General features: G+C 38.5%; 1 protein-coding gene across 1 annotated transcript in view; it reads right to left on the reverse strand.

The window, feature by feature from the left end:
• Positions 1-1,917: 1,917 nt before the first annotated feature.
• DDX4 (DEAD-box helicase 4) overlaps positions 1,918-19,283 on the reverse strand; it is a 20,429-nt gene continuing 3,063 nt past the window's right edge. Inside the window, exons 6-17 of the mRNA XM_042028336.1 lie at positions 18,624-18,704; positions 18,211-18,291; positions 16,474-16,616; positions 15,252-15,404; positions 13,660-13,814; positions 11,032-11,161; positions 9,814-9,980; positions 6,517-6,662; positions 5,577-5,676; positions 4,205-4,475; positions 3,971-4,051; positions 1,918-2,232 (exon numbers count right to left, since the gene is read on the reverse strand). Coding sequence (XP_041884270.1) covers positions 2,152-2,232; positions 3,971-4,051; positions 4,205-4,475; positions 5,577-5,676; positions 6,517-6,662; positions 9,814-9,980; positions 11,032-11,161; positions 13,660-13,814; positions 15,252-15,404; positions 16,474-16,616; positions 18,211-18,291; positions 18,624-18,704 — 1,589 coding nt within the window. The 3' untranslated portion in view covers positions 1,918-2,151. The remainder of the gene's footprint in view (positions 2,233-3,970; positions 4,052-4,204; positions 4,476-5,576; positions 5,677-6,516; positions 6,663-9,813; positions 9,981-11,031; positions 11,162-13,659; positions 13,815-15,251; positions 15,405-16,473; positions 16,617-18,210; positions 18,292-18,623; positions 18,705-19,283) is intronic.

Here is a 19,283-nt window from a genome sequence, read left to right on the forward strand (position 1 = left end):
AATCACAGGTATGTGGTTATGGTGTTCTCAGGTTTAAATCAGTTCAGCAAAACCTTTTAAGAACACTTACCCTGACTCACCACCAGAAGGACAACAGAATTCCCTTGAATAAAGAAGGTATCGACACAGTATTTTCCAGTAAGTTTTTCAACATGATCTCCATGTAAGATTACTTGAGCGCAAAAATAAACAGGCACCTGACAGTGCACTTAATTCCCCACCCCAACTTCCCTTGTCAGCATTTTCCTCCAGCTGAAAAATCACACTGAAATGTTTTCCTGCAGATTAAATATTTAAAGACTCACAAAACTTAAAACAAAACTGAGTATTTTATCTTTCTGTAAATATTGCTCAAGTTTATTTCTCTTAATTCTATTTCTCCTTCACAGCAGACTTGGCCCTTTCATCCTCTCATAAAAAGTAGTAAACATGACTTTTCATCTTTGAATTATTTCAAAAGCATTCTATGGACTGGTTTGTTGGTTCCATTTTTTTATGGGAGCTTGCAGCTCTATGCTAGAACAGCCAACGTTTTTTTTTTTTTTGGTTACCTTTCTGTGCAAATGATTATGAAGAATGGGGCCAGAACAGTTGTTTTATAGAAAATCTAGCAATTGCAGAACTCCTTCTGCTACCTGACCACAACTCACACATCGTAAGATGGGAGATAAAACAAAAAACACCCAGTGATCTAAGTGGTCCTTTAAGCACTGCTAAGCCACATTCCCTTCAAATGTTTACTCTAGGTCACAAGTGACTCTTTCCTTCGACTTCTCTTCACAGAAACATGCAAGTTTTATCAGCTCACAGCCTCTTCCAACAGTTACAGTTCACTCGCACTTACTGTAGCCAGCCATCAAAAGCACCCTCAGTTTACCTGAAATTCAGAATGGATACAAAAAGCTACAAGGATACTTCTCAGGAAAAGGAGTCATACTGCCCATGGTATTTTACTCTGAATTATTAACATCACGCTTAAATTCATCTACTGCTTATGAGCTGCAATTTAAGTATACTACCCTTCCAGCTCACTTCCAAGTACACAATTAAGACTTTACTCTTTTTGCATAATATATAGCAGTAAAATTACAGTCTACAAAAATAACAGTATTTCTCTAAGTAGATATTTAAGTAGTTTTGAAAAGATATTCATACAAAGAATGAAAGACCACTCTTCCACAATGACTAGATTCAATGACATTTACAAGTCCCTTCCAACCCAAACTATCCTATGATTCTATGAAATATCCCTAAACAAATATGCCTAAAAACCTGCAATGAGAGATTCCCTAGTACTGTCCAGTCAGTTCTGGTTCTCACTAACCTGGGTACTAAGCCTTCAGTTCTGTGAGCAGAGGTTGTATGTATTATTTCTCTGGATTGATTGGGAAGACTGTACAAGAAACATATCTCAGCACTTTGCGCTAAATAGAAGAGAAGCTTGTAAGCTTGTTCAGCTGTGCAAGATACTACAAAATACAATGACCTTGCCCTTTTCTTTGGGACCCAATGATACACATCTTTGTAGCACGCTGTATTGATAAGGAAAAAACAACTTCAAGGAAAAAGCAACTTGACAGAAACCTAAAACTATTAATGACTGCTTACCTCCTATAGCTTCTGCAAGCCCTGAAAAATTTCAGGATATAAGGCACTAAGCTTGTTCTAAAGCAAACATTTCTGCAAGAGATAGCAGAAGCGTATTTATGTCAGTCAAAGCTAAAAATACTCTACTAGATGCAATACAGGATTCCATCCTTCTCTGAAGACGGCTCTGTAAAAAGCACGTATTTTCACTAAACTGTGGGTGTAGCCACTGACCTTTAGTTCCATATGCAGATGGAAATATTCCACGCATGTCAAAGTAATACCAACTAATGAAACTGCAATGACATACAGGTGATACACAGCCAACAATCAAAGTGCACTTCTCAAACTTTTATTAACTGCTTAAGAGCTGTTTAACAGTCCTTAAATCATCATAACACAAGATTCAAACTTTTTAACTGACATGTTACAAAAAAAGGAACAAGGTTTAGACGAACCCTTACATAAATCTCTTTCCCAAACTAGGCCTTCACAAGATTATCTTCTCATGCAACATTCCACTTACAGCACAACAAAATACAAACTAGTTTGGTATAAAGTAGTTTAATCCCATGACTCAAATTCTCTTGCAGAACACTCCATCTTTACTTCTCCTGCGTTCATGTTGCCTCTGCCTCTGTAATTCTAGGAAACACAACAGGTCCTAGTTTAGAATTATTAACACTCAATCATTTAATGGTAAGTCACCACAAAACAATTTTAGCTTTCTGCATGCATCTATCTCAATGTAATCAGAACGCTGCTTTTAAATAAATAGAAAGTTTTAATCAAGTGTTGGAATAACACTTCCCACAGTTCACATCCCAACTTCTTTTCTTACCTAACACAAATCAGTTCATAAAATTGTGGGGAAAAAAAATTTCCATCTCCACTACATATCTAAGACTGACTGTCTGCATTACCTTCCCAATAAAATCCTTTTCCCCTGGAAAAAGAATAAAGCTCAGTGATCTCTAAGACTGCCTCAAAATGAACAGGTAAGATCCTCCAAAGACTCCTCTTTCAAATTCATCATTTGATTATCAAACGGCCTTTCCATAAAAAACTGGGCTGACTAAAAATGCAGAGTTTCTGTCAGACTGACATGAGAAGGTGTCATAAGAACTAGAACCTCGTGATCTCCAACTCAAAAGAGTTGGTGCACTATACGTATGTAATATTAAGGGCAGTATTCCCAATGCAAGCAGACAGATTTCACCTGAAAATCTACTCTATTCTGGACAAAGAGTCACGGTCAGATTTGGTAACTCAGAGGTTGTAAAGGACATGGACAGACTTGGACCTAGAAATGATGGATTTCATGAAATGCTGGGAGACACTACACAAAGGCTGGAGATGTGCATTTGGAAGCAATCTAGTGAGATCCACCTTTGAAAGCAATCTAATAAAAAAGCAAAAATAAAGCGTCCTTGAACTGGAATATAAAAGAAAGATCCACTGAGTCAAAACTTACTCTGCAAGAAAAGGTTCAGGCAAACATACACAACAGCTATAATGAGAGGATGCAAGTGTAAGAAGGAAGCAAGGTTTGTGTAACTGAGATCTCATGAAAACCCCCCAAAAAAATGATTCAGATCTAATAAGGGAACTAGCCAGCCAGGTAGAAATACCCAAACCACCCAATGCTTTTAGTAATTATGGTATGGGAAAAGATAAATAATGAAAGGTAAGTCAGAGCTTGAACTGAAACTTCCAGACACTGTGTAAGCAGTCAGAGCAATTATTTCTACTATGGTCTCAAAGAAAGTACATTTATAACATTTGAAAGCAACTGAGATATGATAAAGTTGTTATGGAATCAAGACATGAAGGAAGGAAATGCTTTCAAATAGGAGTACGCACAGAATTTAAATCCTAAAATTAGCAACACTAAGAGACTAGAAGGCTTCCCCCTATCACAGACATTAAGAATAATTTTGACACAGACCAGATTGGGGCATTTAATCCAGCTATAATTAGCTGAAGTTTTCAGTCAAATGAGTTATTTGAATGGGTGATTCATAACAAGCAGTAACAGTATAATCAGCAACTATTTGCTCCCATCCTACATGTGCAGTAGAGAAATTTCTGAGCTACAGCTTTTGTGTATGCTTGCATGAATGTTTTCTTCCAGAGTAATCCTGATTTTATAGATCAAGAGTAAGGCAGCTAAGTAAGAGGCCACACTGTAAGAGTCCAAGTCAAGCAACTTGCCTGAAATTAGTTCCAGTAATACTGAATTATTTTAAGATACACAACTAAGAAAAGTTACAATTACACTCAAAACAGTTTCAGTGGCATTACTCTGGATATATACCAACGAAGACAGTTTTAAACTCAGATGAAGTTCTAATAGTCAAGACTTTTTAATTTCCAGACCTACCTTTTGGGTATTAACTGGGAGTCGTCCCCCTTTAGCCTCAAAAGCAACTTCTGTCAACCAAAAAGGAACTTCCTGCTGAGCCTATACAATTAGGAAAATCAATTCAGAGACTGACTGCTTTACCAATTCAGATTAAGAGTTCTGTAACTGTACCAAAGATGTAACAGGTGCTCAGTACATTCAAGTGAAATCTAAAAGAACAGAAAAAGTTAAGCACTAAGATTTGAAACTTACATCTGAAAGCACTTTAACTAGAGGTTGTGCAAGATGACCATCTGAATTGTTATCAAAGAAGCCAATTGCTTTCCCTATATTTCCACAACGACCAGTTCGCCCAATTCGGTGTACATACTCCTCAATGGTGGAAGGAAGATCAAAATTAATAACATGCTGAACGCTTTCAATGTCCAGACCTCTTGCTGCCACTGAGGTTGCCACAAGAACCGGACATTTTCCAGAGCGAAAATCCTGAAGGGCTATTTCTCTCTCTCTCTGTTCTCTATCTCTACAAAGAAAGCAAGGGTTAGAATGGATGTCTCCAAAAACCTACAGCATTATTTAAAATACAATTTAAATGCCATGTTTCATGGACAGAAGCTCTTGGGGGGGACAAAAACAAAACCAGACCTAAACAACTCACAGGCTGCCAGTTTAGGTTTTCTGAATTTTTAACTAAGGAGAAGCAAGACCAAGGAACTGTTTTAATTTAGGTCTCTAGAGAAATTGAGGGTATTTAAAAGAACTGGAGTTAATTACGCATCAAACTCACTGCCTCTCTAAGAAAATCCACTTGCTTAATTGATTACAAGTGCTTTTCCTACAGCTCTGTAGCAGGGAGCCAGTACAGCAAAGACAAAGTCTACCTAGACTCCTGCATAGGCCATTTTTCAAATATACTAAAAAGTGTGGCCAGTCAACAGTACAGAACTTGTCTTTTTGTTTATCATCATGACAAGAAAACTAGATTTGCTGTGGCATTTGCCTGTTTAAAGATATTTACAGATTATCCAGTACTTAACTACTGGGTCAGAACTTCACTCATGTTCTTTATTGTCCAAATACAAAAATAAATTAGAAAGCTAAACAGTGCTCTTTAGGATCTCAACATGAGATATATAGTGAAGCCTGGTACGACCACTACTCCAGTGAAGAGTAACCGTCCTAACTTCAACTCAAAAAGGTAAAGCGAATCAGAAACCAGTAACATTCATTACAGTTTAACAGCTTCCATTGAACTAGTTATTCTCTATGTAAGTATACTTCAACTCACAGTACAATAATTCAACAGAAATGTATTAAGACCCTCCTCCCACACAAGGGAGTTGTAGGTTAGCAATAAAGACTCGCCAGGAATGGAAGGCCAGATCTTCTCCAAAGCTGTGTGGCTTTCACACACCTATAAATCCAACAGCCACGGGATACACACAAACATCCTGCATCTGCATGCAAAGACAATTTTAGCCCTTCTTCAACCTTGATATTATGATGTCTGTCAGAACACATGGCAAGCTAAACTACACAGATACGGCCAAACATTTGAGTTCTCAGGAAAAGCTTCTTTTAAAAGACACAGTTATTAGGTGACTTTCATTTTAAAAATACTTACCCATGGATACTAGTGGCTGGTATGTTTTCTTGACAAAGAAAGCATGCAATGAAGTCTGCTTTTTTCTTTGTGTCCACAAAGACCAGGGTTCGTTCATTACCTATGGTGAACAGAAGTTTAAAGCCACTGCAGTTTGAAACATGATGCACTTTCACCACTTAGAGCTGCACTTACCTACAGATATCAACACTTAATACAGGCAGACATTTTGAGTAAAGTCTTCAAAGTATGACTGTAATGAATACCCTATTCTGAGCTAATTAAATCCAATCTATCAATTTCTAGATCAATATGGAAACTGAGTGAAGACACACACATTCTGTTTACCCCAATAAAAGGAGGAAACAAACATTGTTCCCTGAGACAAGCAGGCATTCCCTTTCTACAGAATGTAGCTAAAGGCAGCATATTATCCTGAGCACTGAACAGCAAGATTCCACAGAATGTTTTAATTCCCAACGTACGTTCAGTCTTCAGCACTAAAACTTAAGACATACAGAATAAAAATGGAAAAATCCCAGACACTAAAAAAATACAGGCCCAAACATTCACACAGTAATTTTAATACACCTATAATCTTGAGGTAATACCCCCAGATGCTGAAGTATTGTAACCGACCATATAAAGTAGAAAACCATCTAGGAAGGTTGTCTGCTAGTACTAGAGATGAGTCACTGGCATTTACTGGGCATTAGACGAAATTCAATGACATTTACAAGTCCCTTCCAACCCAAACTATCCTGTGATTCTATGAAATATCGCTAAAGAAATATGCCTAAAAACCTGCAATTCTCCAAGTTCTGCTTCAAGCTTCGTCAACAGTCTTGTAAAGTATGTGACAGACAATAAAATCATAGAACCTTTGAAACCTTCTAAACACAAGTTTAAAACCAAGCAATTTTGACTTCCCTGGTAAACAACTGGCATTAAGGAAAGTTACCTATGCTGTGTAGAACTTCTAGCAGTTTAGTCCTCTTGAAATACTGAGGAACTTGAAGAATACTTTGCTGAACATCACTGCATGCTCCACCCACACGTCCGACAACAACAAATAAAAAATCAGTTTTCAAAAATTCACCAGCTAGCCTGAAAAAGAGACAAAATTGAGCAACGTGAAACATACTACGCAATTATTTTTGCTTTAAAATCACATGTTTTCATTTATGTTTAAGCAACACTTACAACAAATAATTTTATCCTCCATCTTGTGAGGAACAGTACAAGTACTCTTATGTACATTTTTTAAAAAGCCAGGAGAGTCTGCATTGTTTCGGTCCAGAACACAAACCACATCCTGGGCTGCATGATACATGACCAGCAGGTTAAGGGACTCTACCTCTGCTTTTTTAAGATCCCAGCTGGAGTACTGCATCCAGCTGTGACTTCTTCAACACAAGACAGACATGCCAGAGAGGATGCACAGAGGCCACAATGATGATCAGAGGGCTGGAGTCCCTCTCCTCTGAAGACAAGCTAAGAGTTGAGGAGTGGGGGCCATTCAGCCTGGAACGAACTTATTACAACCTTCCAGTACCTAAAGGGGGTTTATCAAAAAGAGGGAGAGAAACCTTTTACACAGGCTGATAGGACAGGACAGGTACAGGCTGGACAGACCATGAATCAAGATTAGACCTGGAGGGAAAGACCTGGGGGTGGCTGGTGGATGAGAGGCTGAACATGACCCAGCAAGGTGCACTTGCAGCCCAGAAAGCCAACTGCACCCTGGGCTGCACCAAAAGCAGTGTGGCCAGCAGGGCAAGGGAGGGGATTATGGCCCTCTACTCTGATACTGTGAGACTCCACCTTTGTTCAGCTCTGGGGTCTCCAGTATAAGAAAGATGTGGACCTCCTGGAATGAGTTCATGGAGGCCACTAACCTGGTAACAGGGCTGAAGCACCTCTCCTAGGAAGACAGGCTGACAAGAGGTGGGGTTGTTCAGCCTGGGGACAGGAAGGTTTCAGGGAGATCTTGGAGTAGCCTTCCAGGGTGAGCAGCTGTACAGTACTTAGCTGCCAGCTGGGATTAAACCACAGCCTTTTAGCGGGAGATAAAAGCCTCACACACTAAACTGAAGTTCTCCAGTCAACTAGAAAAATGCATGGTTCTCTCAACTCACATGTACAGAAAGAGATACAACTATCAGATCAAAGATCTATATAATAGCAGAAACAAATCCAGGTATAAAACCAAGCACTATGTTAAAATTAGATCTGATTATATTCACTGAACAGAAATGCAGGACTATCTGAACCCAAGAGGACCAAAGAAAGCACCTTGTCCAATACTACCAAAATAATATACTGTTTAAAGCCCTCCTGGTAGCAGAGTATGGGAAATCATTAGCTTTCCTGACTTCAGCACCAGAAAAGCATTAAATCCAGTAATGAAAAGACTCCAGAAAAGAAGAGTTTTCACACTCTAAAATGCAAAAACTACCTTTAGGCATTTCAGTTTCAAAAGGTTACAAGAACAGGGGCAAGAAAAAACAGCCTCAAAGTTGCACCAGGGGAGGCTTAGACTGGCTGTTCGGAAAAAAAATCTTCACTGAAAGAGACGTCAAGCATTGGACCAGGCTGGCCTGGAAAGCAGTGGAATCACCACCACAGAAGGTACTTAAAAGATGTGCAGATGTGGCACCTGGGGGCACTGGTTTAGTGGTTGACTTGCTGGTTCTGGGTTAATGGTTAGACTTAATCAGCTTAAGGATCTTTTCCAACCTAAATGCTCCTATGATTCTAATGTTATTATGCAGTTCCAAACCATGATGTAAGCACTCAGGTTTCTGAAGTCTTCCACCAGCACTTGTAAATCCTGCACGACTGACAGTAGAAAGGTACATCTTTTTTCATTAAACAGCAGCAGACCATAAATGTCTTTCACAGTTCAAGGAATCTTCTCCTTTCAGATGCTGGTAGTTAGACTACTCTTGATTCATCCCAACAAATGCAACAAAAGGACATAACAAAAGCCTGGGCAAAATCACAATGATAGAAACAGACCTAGAGACCAAGGGACCCAGATTCTTCTTTCAAACCCAAAACCTCAGCAAATCAGAGCACTCTGTGTATCTTACAGGGAGATACACATGCCTGGTCTCTTCCCAGGATACATTGAGAAGTGAGACCACATTCCTGCAGAAACAAGTAAACACATGGAATGAACACAAACTCTACTTGTGTACAGTATCATTTGAATTCTTGATTCCCAGCTGAGCAAGCAATATCATTATTAGTTCACTACAAGATTATTTTTCCATACCAAGAACCTATGAAAAAAGTCTTGACAAGGAAGCAAAGCCACAACAGGCAAGTCCTGCTTTAAGAAAGGTGATACATTTCCACATCAGTAGTCAGCACTACTTGACTAACAGAAGGAAACAGCCCACTCCCCTCTTTCATTCAGGAGAGTCAACTACAGAAAAGTATTTTCTCCCTGCCTCAAAAAAGATCTTTCAGACTTTTTGAAGATGGAAGTAAGTTGTCAGGATTTGACTCACGGAAGTACCAACACACTTTGTAATCTCTGCAATAGTCACCAAAATTATTTGTACTGCTCCAACTGAAGTTTAGACTCTTCTGATTTGACAATGAGTATTCAGATGCTGGTGTCTTGAAAAGCAGAAGAAATACTAAATAGTTTCCATCCGCATGCAGGGAATTAGTTGTTTTGTTCTCTTACTCAGCAACCATACTACCATCTGTTGAAGACTGCTCCCTTAAGAAAGAAGACTTTAAAGGTAATAAGTAGTAAATATGTAAGATGTATTGTAAACCCACATCTGGACACTTTAAAACTACTGAAAATAAATACCAATTATCTACGTAAGTAAGAACTGTGTATCAAACACTGGTAAGTTGAGCAATAATTGGTATGTCTCATTAGCCAAAGACAGTGCCATCAGTGCTGGTGAAATGGCAGCATCACTGGTTTTCAGCTTGCACAGATGTGATGGGGGAGGAACAAGAAACCAAAAAGAGGAACATGAGGACTTCTGCAGAAGTGGAATTTAAAAGCCTTCAGACCACTTTCTAAACTACTTTGGAGTTCTCACTTAAATTAAGCAGTTAATGTTTTAGAGTCCCTGCTTCAGTCAAGCAAGGAATGTTAGTATCATAGCTTTCAGTATCTTCAAGTAAGATTATAAGCTTTTAAAAATTAGGAGTGTTCTTAACTCCCCAGATATTTAGTTCTATACGAGTACATCTTCAGATATATTTCTATTTTTATTCTACTCACCTCTGAACTTCTTCAGGAAAAGTAGCACTGAACATTAGGGTTTGGCGTTTTTCTTTTTGTGGCATGTCTGGGAAAGATACCAGCTTCTTCATATCTGCGCCAAAACCCATATCAAGCATGCGGTCTGCTTCATCTAGCACCAAGTATTTCACATTATGCAAGCCAATCTGCAAGTATTTCAGTCAAAGAAAAACACTACTGGTTCACTGACAGTATAAACTTTAAAAATATCCTAATTGCCAAAATCCATCTTTTACTTATTTCTTTCAAGTTAATAAAAAATGGAAGTATTATGATTTGTTCACACCTCAACCTCTACTCAACCTTTTAATCTGCACTAATTCTAGCAGTAGGCACACACCACAGTGCTTTAGAACTTGGTTCAGCAATGTAAACACAGAGCCTAGAGATCAACTATAATTCAGCCCACCTATTTTGGAATTATGCCTTGAGTTTTAGAAAGGTTCTCTCGTGTAACCCTTAAACATTCTCAAAAAAATTTTTTTTTCTGAAAAACAATTATGTCAGAAAGCATTATTAAGACTATCACAACTTCACTGTTGCTGACCAAGAGTATCACTTTTAGTGAAAGCCTGACAACTGCAGAAAACTAATCTCCAGTTTATCACCAAGAAGCGCTTTTCCAAACCTCGTTTGTTCAGTGAACATCACTGAGTCACCACTGTAACACGCAGCAATTTCAATATGAATTTACAATGACTGGGAAAATAAAAATTCAAATAAAGTATTATATAACCTGGACTTTTTGTATTTTGAATCAGTATGAAAATATAGTTCCAGATAGACAAAAAGCCATTGAAGCAAAACAAACAGGACATCAAGTGAACATATACCATGGAATATGCCACAAGAACTAAGAGAAGCTGTTCCATGTATTTAAGCTATAAAATTTTATTGCCATGACCACTGCAGCCACTTTGATTTAGACTGATATTTTCCAGCTGACTCTGAAAGGAACAGAAGGGATCTAGACTCAGGCTACTCCTTCAAAAACCATCATGGGAATTTAGATAGAAGAAAACCTCACTTGTATTTCAGTGCCTGTACAAAGGCAGCATACTGATAGATCCACTGAACACCAATCTCTGTTTCTAGTGATTTTAAAGAATGAAAGATGGTACTTTATCTTTTAGGTAAAAGGGATTTTTATTTAGGAGATTTTATTTAGGGAATTTAGATGAAGTGTTAAGATCTTACCTTTCCTCTTCCAATGATGTCTAGAAGCCTTCCTGGAGTGGCACAAAGTATATTACAGCCTAGCTTTATCTGACGAATCGAATAGCCTGTTTGTGTACCTCCATAGATCACAACAGGCCTTATACAAGTTCTATTATGTAGAAGAAAATTTGGATTAATTTTCTAAGTATGCAAACAGTATTGTTTCATGAAAATTCAAAAAAATAGTAAGAGCTAAAGAGTGGTTTAACTCCTTCAGCATACAGCTTGGTCCAAAAAGAGCACTCAAAACCAGAAACTCACTCAAAGTAAGCTTAAAGTTCACCCTCACACTATGTAACAGAGGCTGCCCAAGTGGCTTGCTAGGAACAAACACTTGATTTCACCTGCATTCTCCCCTCTCCCTTCAACTGAGACCTACTAACAGTAACAGCCAAAATGGTATAAAGACTTTGTCCCTTTTTATACAGCATACTCAGAAAAACCAGAACCACCACCACATATGCCTCTAGAGCTTCAGAAGTAAACTTTGCAGACCTTAAAAGGGCAAAACAAAAAAATACATGTATGGAATCTTTGTAAAGCAGCTAATCACACTGGCCATACAGTGTGTGACTCAAGGATTAGAGAGCAAATCCATTCAAAGACTATACTACTCACTGTTCTTCCCAGCAGGCTTTTTGGTTAGATCTACCAAGTAGAGCTGTATCAGATACTCTTCTGCAGAAGACCCTTCTCTAAGCAAGAACCACCATATGCAGCACTGAAGCATGTTTACAAACTCATCTTTATAACCTTCTGCTAAGATTTTAACATGCATGCTAGGAGTATTTTCACACCCAAATTCAAATGGTCTTTTCCTGAAGATACTAATTCAGCTTCATATGCAACAATGGTGATCAGATAAGCCTGGTAAATTTTTACCGAAGTTAATCAAAACTTTTCAGAAAACTTTAGTCAAGAATAGAAATTCCCTCTGGAATCCTACAATTTCAATATTTACCCACTATTAATATATGTATTTCATATTCCTATTTGCAAATTAAAGAGCCTAAGATCATAAATCTGAACTGATCAATAAGCATGCTATTCTTTAGACACTACATATTCACGTCTTGACACTAACTCGTTCTCATTTTTACTGCAGGCCAGCTGTAGCAGAAAGTTCTGGACTGAAACGTTATTTTATGGCAAAATCATCTGTATCTAGTTTAAAATAGCATAATGAACAGAATCAGCTACAAAGTTATAACAGATTTAGAGATTAAGAAGCTGTTCTTAATAACATCCTTAGTTATTGATCATTCAATAACATGATCACTCCTCCTGAGGACAGCCAGCCTCCAAGTGTAAGCTGCTTGAACAAAAGCAAGTACAATTTATCCCACCAGATTTTGCAGCGATGATGTTCTGCATTCCACCTCCAAACAGTAACAAACTGTTACATACAATAGATTTAGTTCTCTTCTGTACAGTGGTAAAACCTATTACTTAATAGTGAAAACATTAATGACAAATCTAGTACAAATGTACTTTCCCACAATATTCAAGGACTTAAAAACAAGTTTAAACCTTTTGTTCTGTTTTGAAAGCTCAAAGAGTTTCTTTGAGCTGTGATGTGTCTGTCCAAGACCAGAAACACAGGGAAGCAAGAGTCATTAGAAACCATCACTGAAAGTTAACTAAAACCCGTTAACATCCACCTCCATTTTGCAAAGATGAAAGTAAAGCAAGTATAAATTGCAAAAGGCAAGCTAGTAGTTTCTTCATATTGAATACATCTAGTGCAGGTAGCTCAGTGTGCAGCTGCAGTGCAAGCTACAGACTGACCTCCCTCTGAGTGGCAGGAAATGGCTGGAGCCCAGGCAAAAGATCATGAACTGGAGCTGACCCTTTGCTTAACAAAGGGCACAGGGACCTGCATCACTAGGTGACCTAACACTCAGACTCCGCAGGAGCAAATAACTCAGTAAAAAGACCTCAGAATATTAGGTACATAAACTGTGACCATATAAAAGCCCAGTGATTCTGTTGTTCAGGGGTCCCTTCAGGAGACATCCTGCTCGAGCTGTTACACATTGCTGCACAACAATGAAATTACTTGAAGGAAACGGAGGTCTGAGATTCTGCTATGGGAAATGTGGGGTCGAGTCAGTGAGGAAGCCTCATCTGACTCTCTGAGTGGTGTGCGTAGAAAGTCAAGTAGGGCAGCCAGCAGCTCACTAGAGCCACCTGCTGCAAAGGGACTTCAGTCCCAGCAGTTGAAGTCCCTCCTGGCGGCGTCAGAATGACTGCTAGAGTGGCTCCCGGATGGTCAGACAGGACAATGCGCTTAACACTACTTCTAAGAAATTTAAGAAATTTTCTCATCAGTGACAAGCTGAATACTTATCTCCTCTTCAAGCTGGAGTAAGCTTTCCATTCAGGCACTCATCCACCCCAGTATCAGGAAGATTAGGTACTTAAAACCCTAGTCATACAGTAAGAAACTTGCTAGCCAGTATTATAATGTGAACTCATTACAATCTAAATTCAAATGTTTGTAATTTGATTGGCACAAAAATATTTGCAAGTACTTATGAAAAAAACAAAGCACTGCTGATTCAAGCAAAGTAATAATCAATACCAGGCAACAGTGCACAAACTTACCCATACACAAATTTTCTTGCTTCTAGGAAGATCTGATTTATCAGTTCTCTAGTTGGGGCAGTAATAATACATTCCGGTTCTTGCTGCTCTTTAAAGCTACTGGCAGTTACACCATCCCTCATCATTTGGGCCACAACTGGTACAAGAAAGGCTGCCTGGGGGAAAAAAAATACCACAGTAGTATTTGTGCTGTTTAAGTCTTAAAAGCTTTAATCAGTCCCATTAAAACCTGCATATCAATCTTAAAGCTTGAATGACAGTGCACACAATGATAAAGGAAATCAGACTGCAAAACGATTGACCTGAACCTACAAGAGAACATTTAAGCTTTTTTCTCCTTGTTAAATAGTATAAAAGTATCTCTCTGGATCTTAACAGTCTAGTAACACAGGAATACAATCATGCAGTGGCTAACTTTCCATACGGTTCCATACACTGACGATATACCCTGGTAATTAAGTAAACCAAGATCAAAACCATCCTTAATGTGTACTTAAAAGCTATAGGTTATCATCAGTAGGTCTGTAAAGTAACCATGTACTAACATTCTCCAGATTACTGAAACGGTAGATCAGTTTGCAACACAGCTGCACCACACCAGCACACTTACTTCCAAGTAAGACTAGCTACCCACAAAACCACATCTGCACAGCGGTCCCAAAAGCATTCAGAGTAAGTATTTAGAGCATAGGTTTTGGATACTTCCCTTTCTGCAAAGGGAAGAAGTCTTTCAAAAGAAGTAACTAGTAAGCTACATTAAAACAAAACCAGGATTCCATACTGAACAGCAAAAAGCTACACCTCATAACCAAACATTCCCATCCACCAGCTGTAAGTGGCTAGGTTTGGGTACATTAGACGATTTAAAAAGTTGAGACAACTTTCAACTTAGTATCAATTCTCAACCCTGTTCCACGATTAAAAGCGAATCACCTAAAATCAAGTCTGGTGCAGATCAGACTTCATCAAACTAAGTATGACAAACCTGCACAACATGGTTAGAATCTGGCATAAGTTTGAAAAAAACCTAAAAAGATACAAAACTCATCCACACACACAAAAGAAAAACAATCAAAAAAAAACCCCAAAAGAAAACAAAAAGGCCCCAACAAAACAGAAAACAACCCACCAAATAAAAAACAAACAAAAACCCCCAACCAAACAAAAAAAAAAACACTAAAAAAACAACAACAACAACAAAAAAAAACAAACAAAAAAAAACAAAAACAAAAAAAAAAACAAAAACACAAAATCCCACACAACACAAAAATCCAAAAATCCCTACTTTCAACTGCTGAGTCTTCTCATCAGCAGTTTCTAGGAATGCCTGCCTATACTTCCGAATCCACAGCTGTAGTTCTGAAGGATGGCCTGCTGTATCAAGACACTAGTTTACTGAAATAAAGAATAAAGCCCAAAATGTGACAACCCTATCATCATCCTTATCTGTGCCTGATACCTGCCATTGCTGTGCAAGCGAAATTATGAGACAACAAGCAGTCAGGCATCTGAAATGCCAAACAGCGAAGCATCCCCTCAAATGCTTCCAGTAACACACTTTCAGTAGAATGAATACTGCACAAAATGCTTACAGTTTTTCCTGATCCTGTCTGGGCACATGCCATTAAATCCCGTCCTGCCAGTATAATAGGAATGCTGTACTTCTGCACTGGAGTAGGTTTAGAGTATCCAGCTTTAGCAATGTTCACAGTTAAAGTATGACAGATGTTAGTGTCTGCAAAACTCTGTAAGAAAAAAAATTAACAGTTATTACACAATCATGGAAGGTATAAGCTTAAAACCCAAAATGCTTACTGTAGGATACAGACATCCAAATACTAAAGAGTGTTAACTTTAGAGGTAGTCTCACCAGTCATTTAGATTGCCAAGGCTCCTACAAGTAAAAGCCCCAAAGGTCTCTAAAATCTGCTCATGCCATTCCAATGACATTGTTGGTAGGACAGTGAATGCTTTCAGCTGGTCTTACTAGTCTTACAAGAAAATTGCTCAGAAGCCATACACCTGGATTCAAGCACATCAACTCACATAGCAAGCCATGAAAACCCTGACACTCTGAGGTTTCATTTCACACAGGAGCTACACATGGCCTTCTGTGCTAAAACCAGCAAGGGTAGCTAAAACAACGTTCCTAGCCAGGACCAATAAGCAACACAGGTGACAAAAATCAGTTTGACTTCAGCAAGAACACCTTTCAGAAGATGGATGGGGAGAACACCTCTGCATCTTACTCTTTCAACACAGGTACTACTAACCCCTCTACACTTCTCATTCTTTTCCCTAAAAAGAGCTTTTTTCTTTTTAAACACTGGCCACCCAGTATAGATAAAAACCAAAGTTATAGGTTAAACAATGAACTCCAGCCATGGAGAACAGGGCTAGAAATTACTTTAAAACACCTCTGTCCAAACAAATACTACCCCAACAGGTGTTAATTTACATTTTTCAAGATCCCCCGGTAACTGACTTCAGTAAGATAACTATACCAGCCTACCCAGAAACTGCAGTCAGTGATCTCTTTCTTCCAATATCTAAACTGGTATTCTTCTGCAATTTAATGACTTTTCTTCCTATATATCCAGTATTACTTTCTCTGGACCATTTATGCATTTTGTTAGTGTTACTGTGAATTCAAATTGTTATCTTTCAAATGGGGAGCACTTCCTTCCACCATCACACTGTCTGCAAGATGCAGTATTTTTTATTAGTATTTTCATTAGCTGCAAATATCAAACCCACTACACACCCTGGTAAATCATGCTTCAAATAAACTGTGAGATTAATCAGTTCACTAACCATCAATGCTGCTGGAGGGTCCAGTCCTGACACTTCAACAACATTCTCATCATACTTGTCAAAATTCATTCCTGCCTGATAATGGGCAAAGATGGCTTGTTCATCATCAGATGGAGGAGGGGGCACGTAAGTCACCTTTGGACCTTAAGAACACAAACACTTAGAAGTTCACAAGCAATATAAAGAGAAGTTAAAATAAACTATTTTAAGTATGGAGCTATTGAAGTTAAGTTCAGTGAGATGTCATTTGGATTTCCCTCCCTTTTTCAGGAAGGCACAAAATTCCATATGTTCGTTCTATCAGAACTTAATTTTATACTACGAGACCTAAAATTTACCTACACACGAAGTCAGACTTCTAAAGCATTCATGTCTCACATTCACTCAAGGACCACACTTTCAAGAGCTACTCACAAAAATTAAACTAGGCTTCTTTATCATCCAGACAGACATACGCTCTTATGGCACAAGGACATGCATCCCATGCCAACAAATCACTCTTTTGAAGAATTCTCTTTCAACATGAAATTCTATACAGATAGGTGCAACTGTTGCATACCAACACCCAGAACAGTTTTTAACACACTAATACACTATGTCACTAGTACACTAAGACACTAGTACACTGTGGTCATGAAAAAGGAATTACTATTCTGTGTGAAGGTTGCAGCTATGTCCACTGAGCACTAGCATGTTGCCTCTATAAACACTTCAATTCCTAAAAATCATTATTTGAACTAAAAATCTAAAAAAACTGAGCTGAACTAAGTCAAATAGAGGCAAATCAACTGTTCTTCAGGTATTAAGGATCACTTCTGAAAATGTATATATAATCACTGGATCACAGAATGGTTTGAGTTGGAAGGAATGTTAAAGATCATCCAACCCTCGTGCCACAGGATGGATGCCTTCCACTAGACCACATTGCTCAAAGCTCCATTGAATGTAGCCTTGAACACTTCCAGGGATGAGGTATCCACAAGCTCTCTGGTGAGCCTGTTCTAGTGTTTCACTGGAACTCACCCTCTGAGTAAAGAGCCATTTAGCCATCTTCTCTACAATGAAAAACATTTTAATGATTATCACACAAGGTGTGCTTACATGGAGATTATCAGCCATCTACCAATGGTTTAATCCCATTCCTAATTTGAATTATGGTACTTTTGTGAATAATGTATTACTATGCTCTAGGTAGGACAACATATACGTAGCCAAGTACAGCAGCATCAGTGGCAAAAGAATACAGCAGGACTATGGGTGAAAAATCCCTCGCAGACAACAAAAAAAAACCCCACCTTTAAAATAAAGTTAAATCAGGAAGAAGTGGCTTGTCAGAGCTATACATCTTACTTGTTAGCACTGACAAAGTATTTCTGCTTACAGAGTGTAGAAGAAGGGTAAAAGTCTAGATCAACTCTTTTAAAACTTGGCAAGTTCTTTAAGGCTTACTTTCAATTCTGGGGTTAGCACCTCTGCTTCACCATGCATTAACTGAACCAGTAGCAGCAAGACAAAAAAAATTATGTAACCAACAGCTTTGAAAATTAAATAACTAAAATTCAAACAAGTTACAAACATGTCTTTTGCACGCATACAACCAAGATACCTAACATTTGCAGAAGGTTCTTAACAGGGAGAAAAACGACAATATTTGGCAGAATTAGGAAGGAACTGCTTAGTCATTTATCACCAATAAGGAAATTTGTATGGCTCGACCCTGCTATTAAGAAGTCTCACCTGCACCATCTGCGACTGTTCCTCTTTCTCTAGAGTCAAGAGTTCCAGACTGAGGTAAGTCCCTCTGCCCACCCTTAGTACCTGTAAGTAACGAACGTGTAGTGCATATAAGGTATAAAATCAGTATAATGAAATACTACAACTAAAGTCAGTGCTATTTACTCCAAAAAAATCTGCAGTGCAACAGTCCCAACAACAACTTCATTAACTCCAACCTATACTGTACTATACCCAGTAACACTCGTTTTTTGAAGAAATCACTCATATTCCACAATACAGCTGAAGAACAGAACTAGTAGTAGGAGTTCTCAGTTCTCAGGGAGCAAGCAAATCCAGGAAGATTTACTAAACATATGCTGTACCCATACAAACCACTCAGTGTGGGAAAAAAAGGCCCAAACCATCATACTTACCTTGTCCAAAGCCACCACAAAATCCTTTAAACCCTCTGCTTTGTGTACTAGCACCATCCACAGTGTTTCTTTCTTGAAAACCTGCAATACAGCATAGCACACAGTAAGCTTGCCCATTCCTGCATGAGCAGATCAAGTGCCTTTTATCTGGCTGACAAACAGCAGCCATTTCAAAGCTTTCACTCTTGACTGCTAGTTCTCACGGAAAGAGCAAAGCCACAAAGAATGACTGGTGTATGCTGCCATCATACAAACCAGTCAATAAAAAAAAACAAAAAACACCTTACTCTCACCTTGTCCAAAGCCAGCATGAAATCCTTTAAACCCTCTGTTTTGTGTAATAGCATCTTCTCTGTTACCTTCTTGAAAACCTGCAGTACAACATAAGACAAAATAACCTAGTTTGCTCAATTTTGTGTGTACAAATGCCATTTATCTGGCAGAAAAGCAGAAGCCACTTCATGGCTTTCACCATTGTAGTGGTAATTCTCAGGGAGCAAGCAAATCCAGGAAGATTTACTAAACATATGCTGTACCCATACAAACTACTCAGTGTGGAAAAAAAAAGACCCAAACCATCATACTTACTCTCACCTTGTGCAAAGCCACCACGAAATCCTTTAAACCCTCTGCTTTGTGTACTAGCACCATCCACAGTGT

Source organism: Corvus kubaryi, unplaced genomic scaffold (genome assembly GCF_017639235.1).
Source record: "Corvus kubaryi isolate FWS band 111438036 unplaced genomic scaffold, C.kubaryi_AGA036_p1.0 37308, whole genome shotgun sequence".
NCBI lineage: Eukaryota > Metazoa > Chordata > Aves > Passeriformes > Corvidae > Corvus > Corvus kubaryi.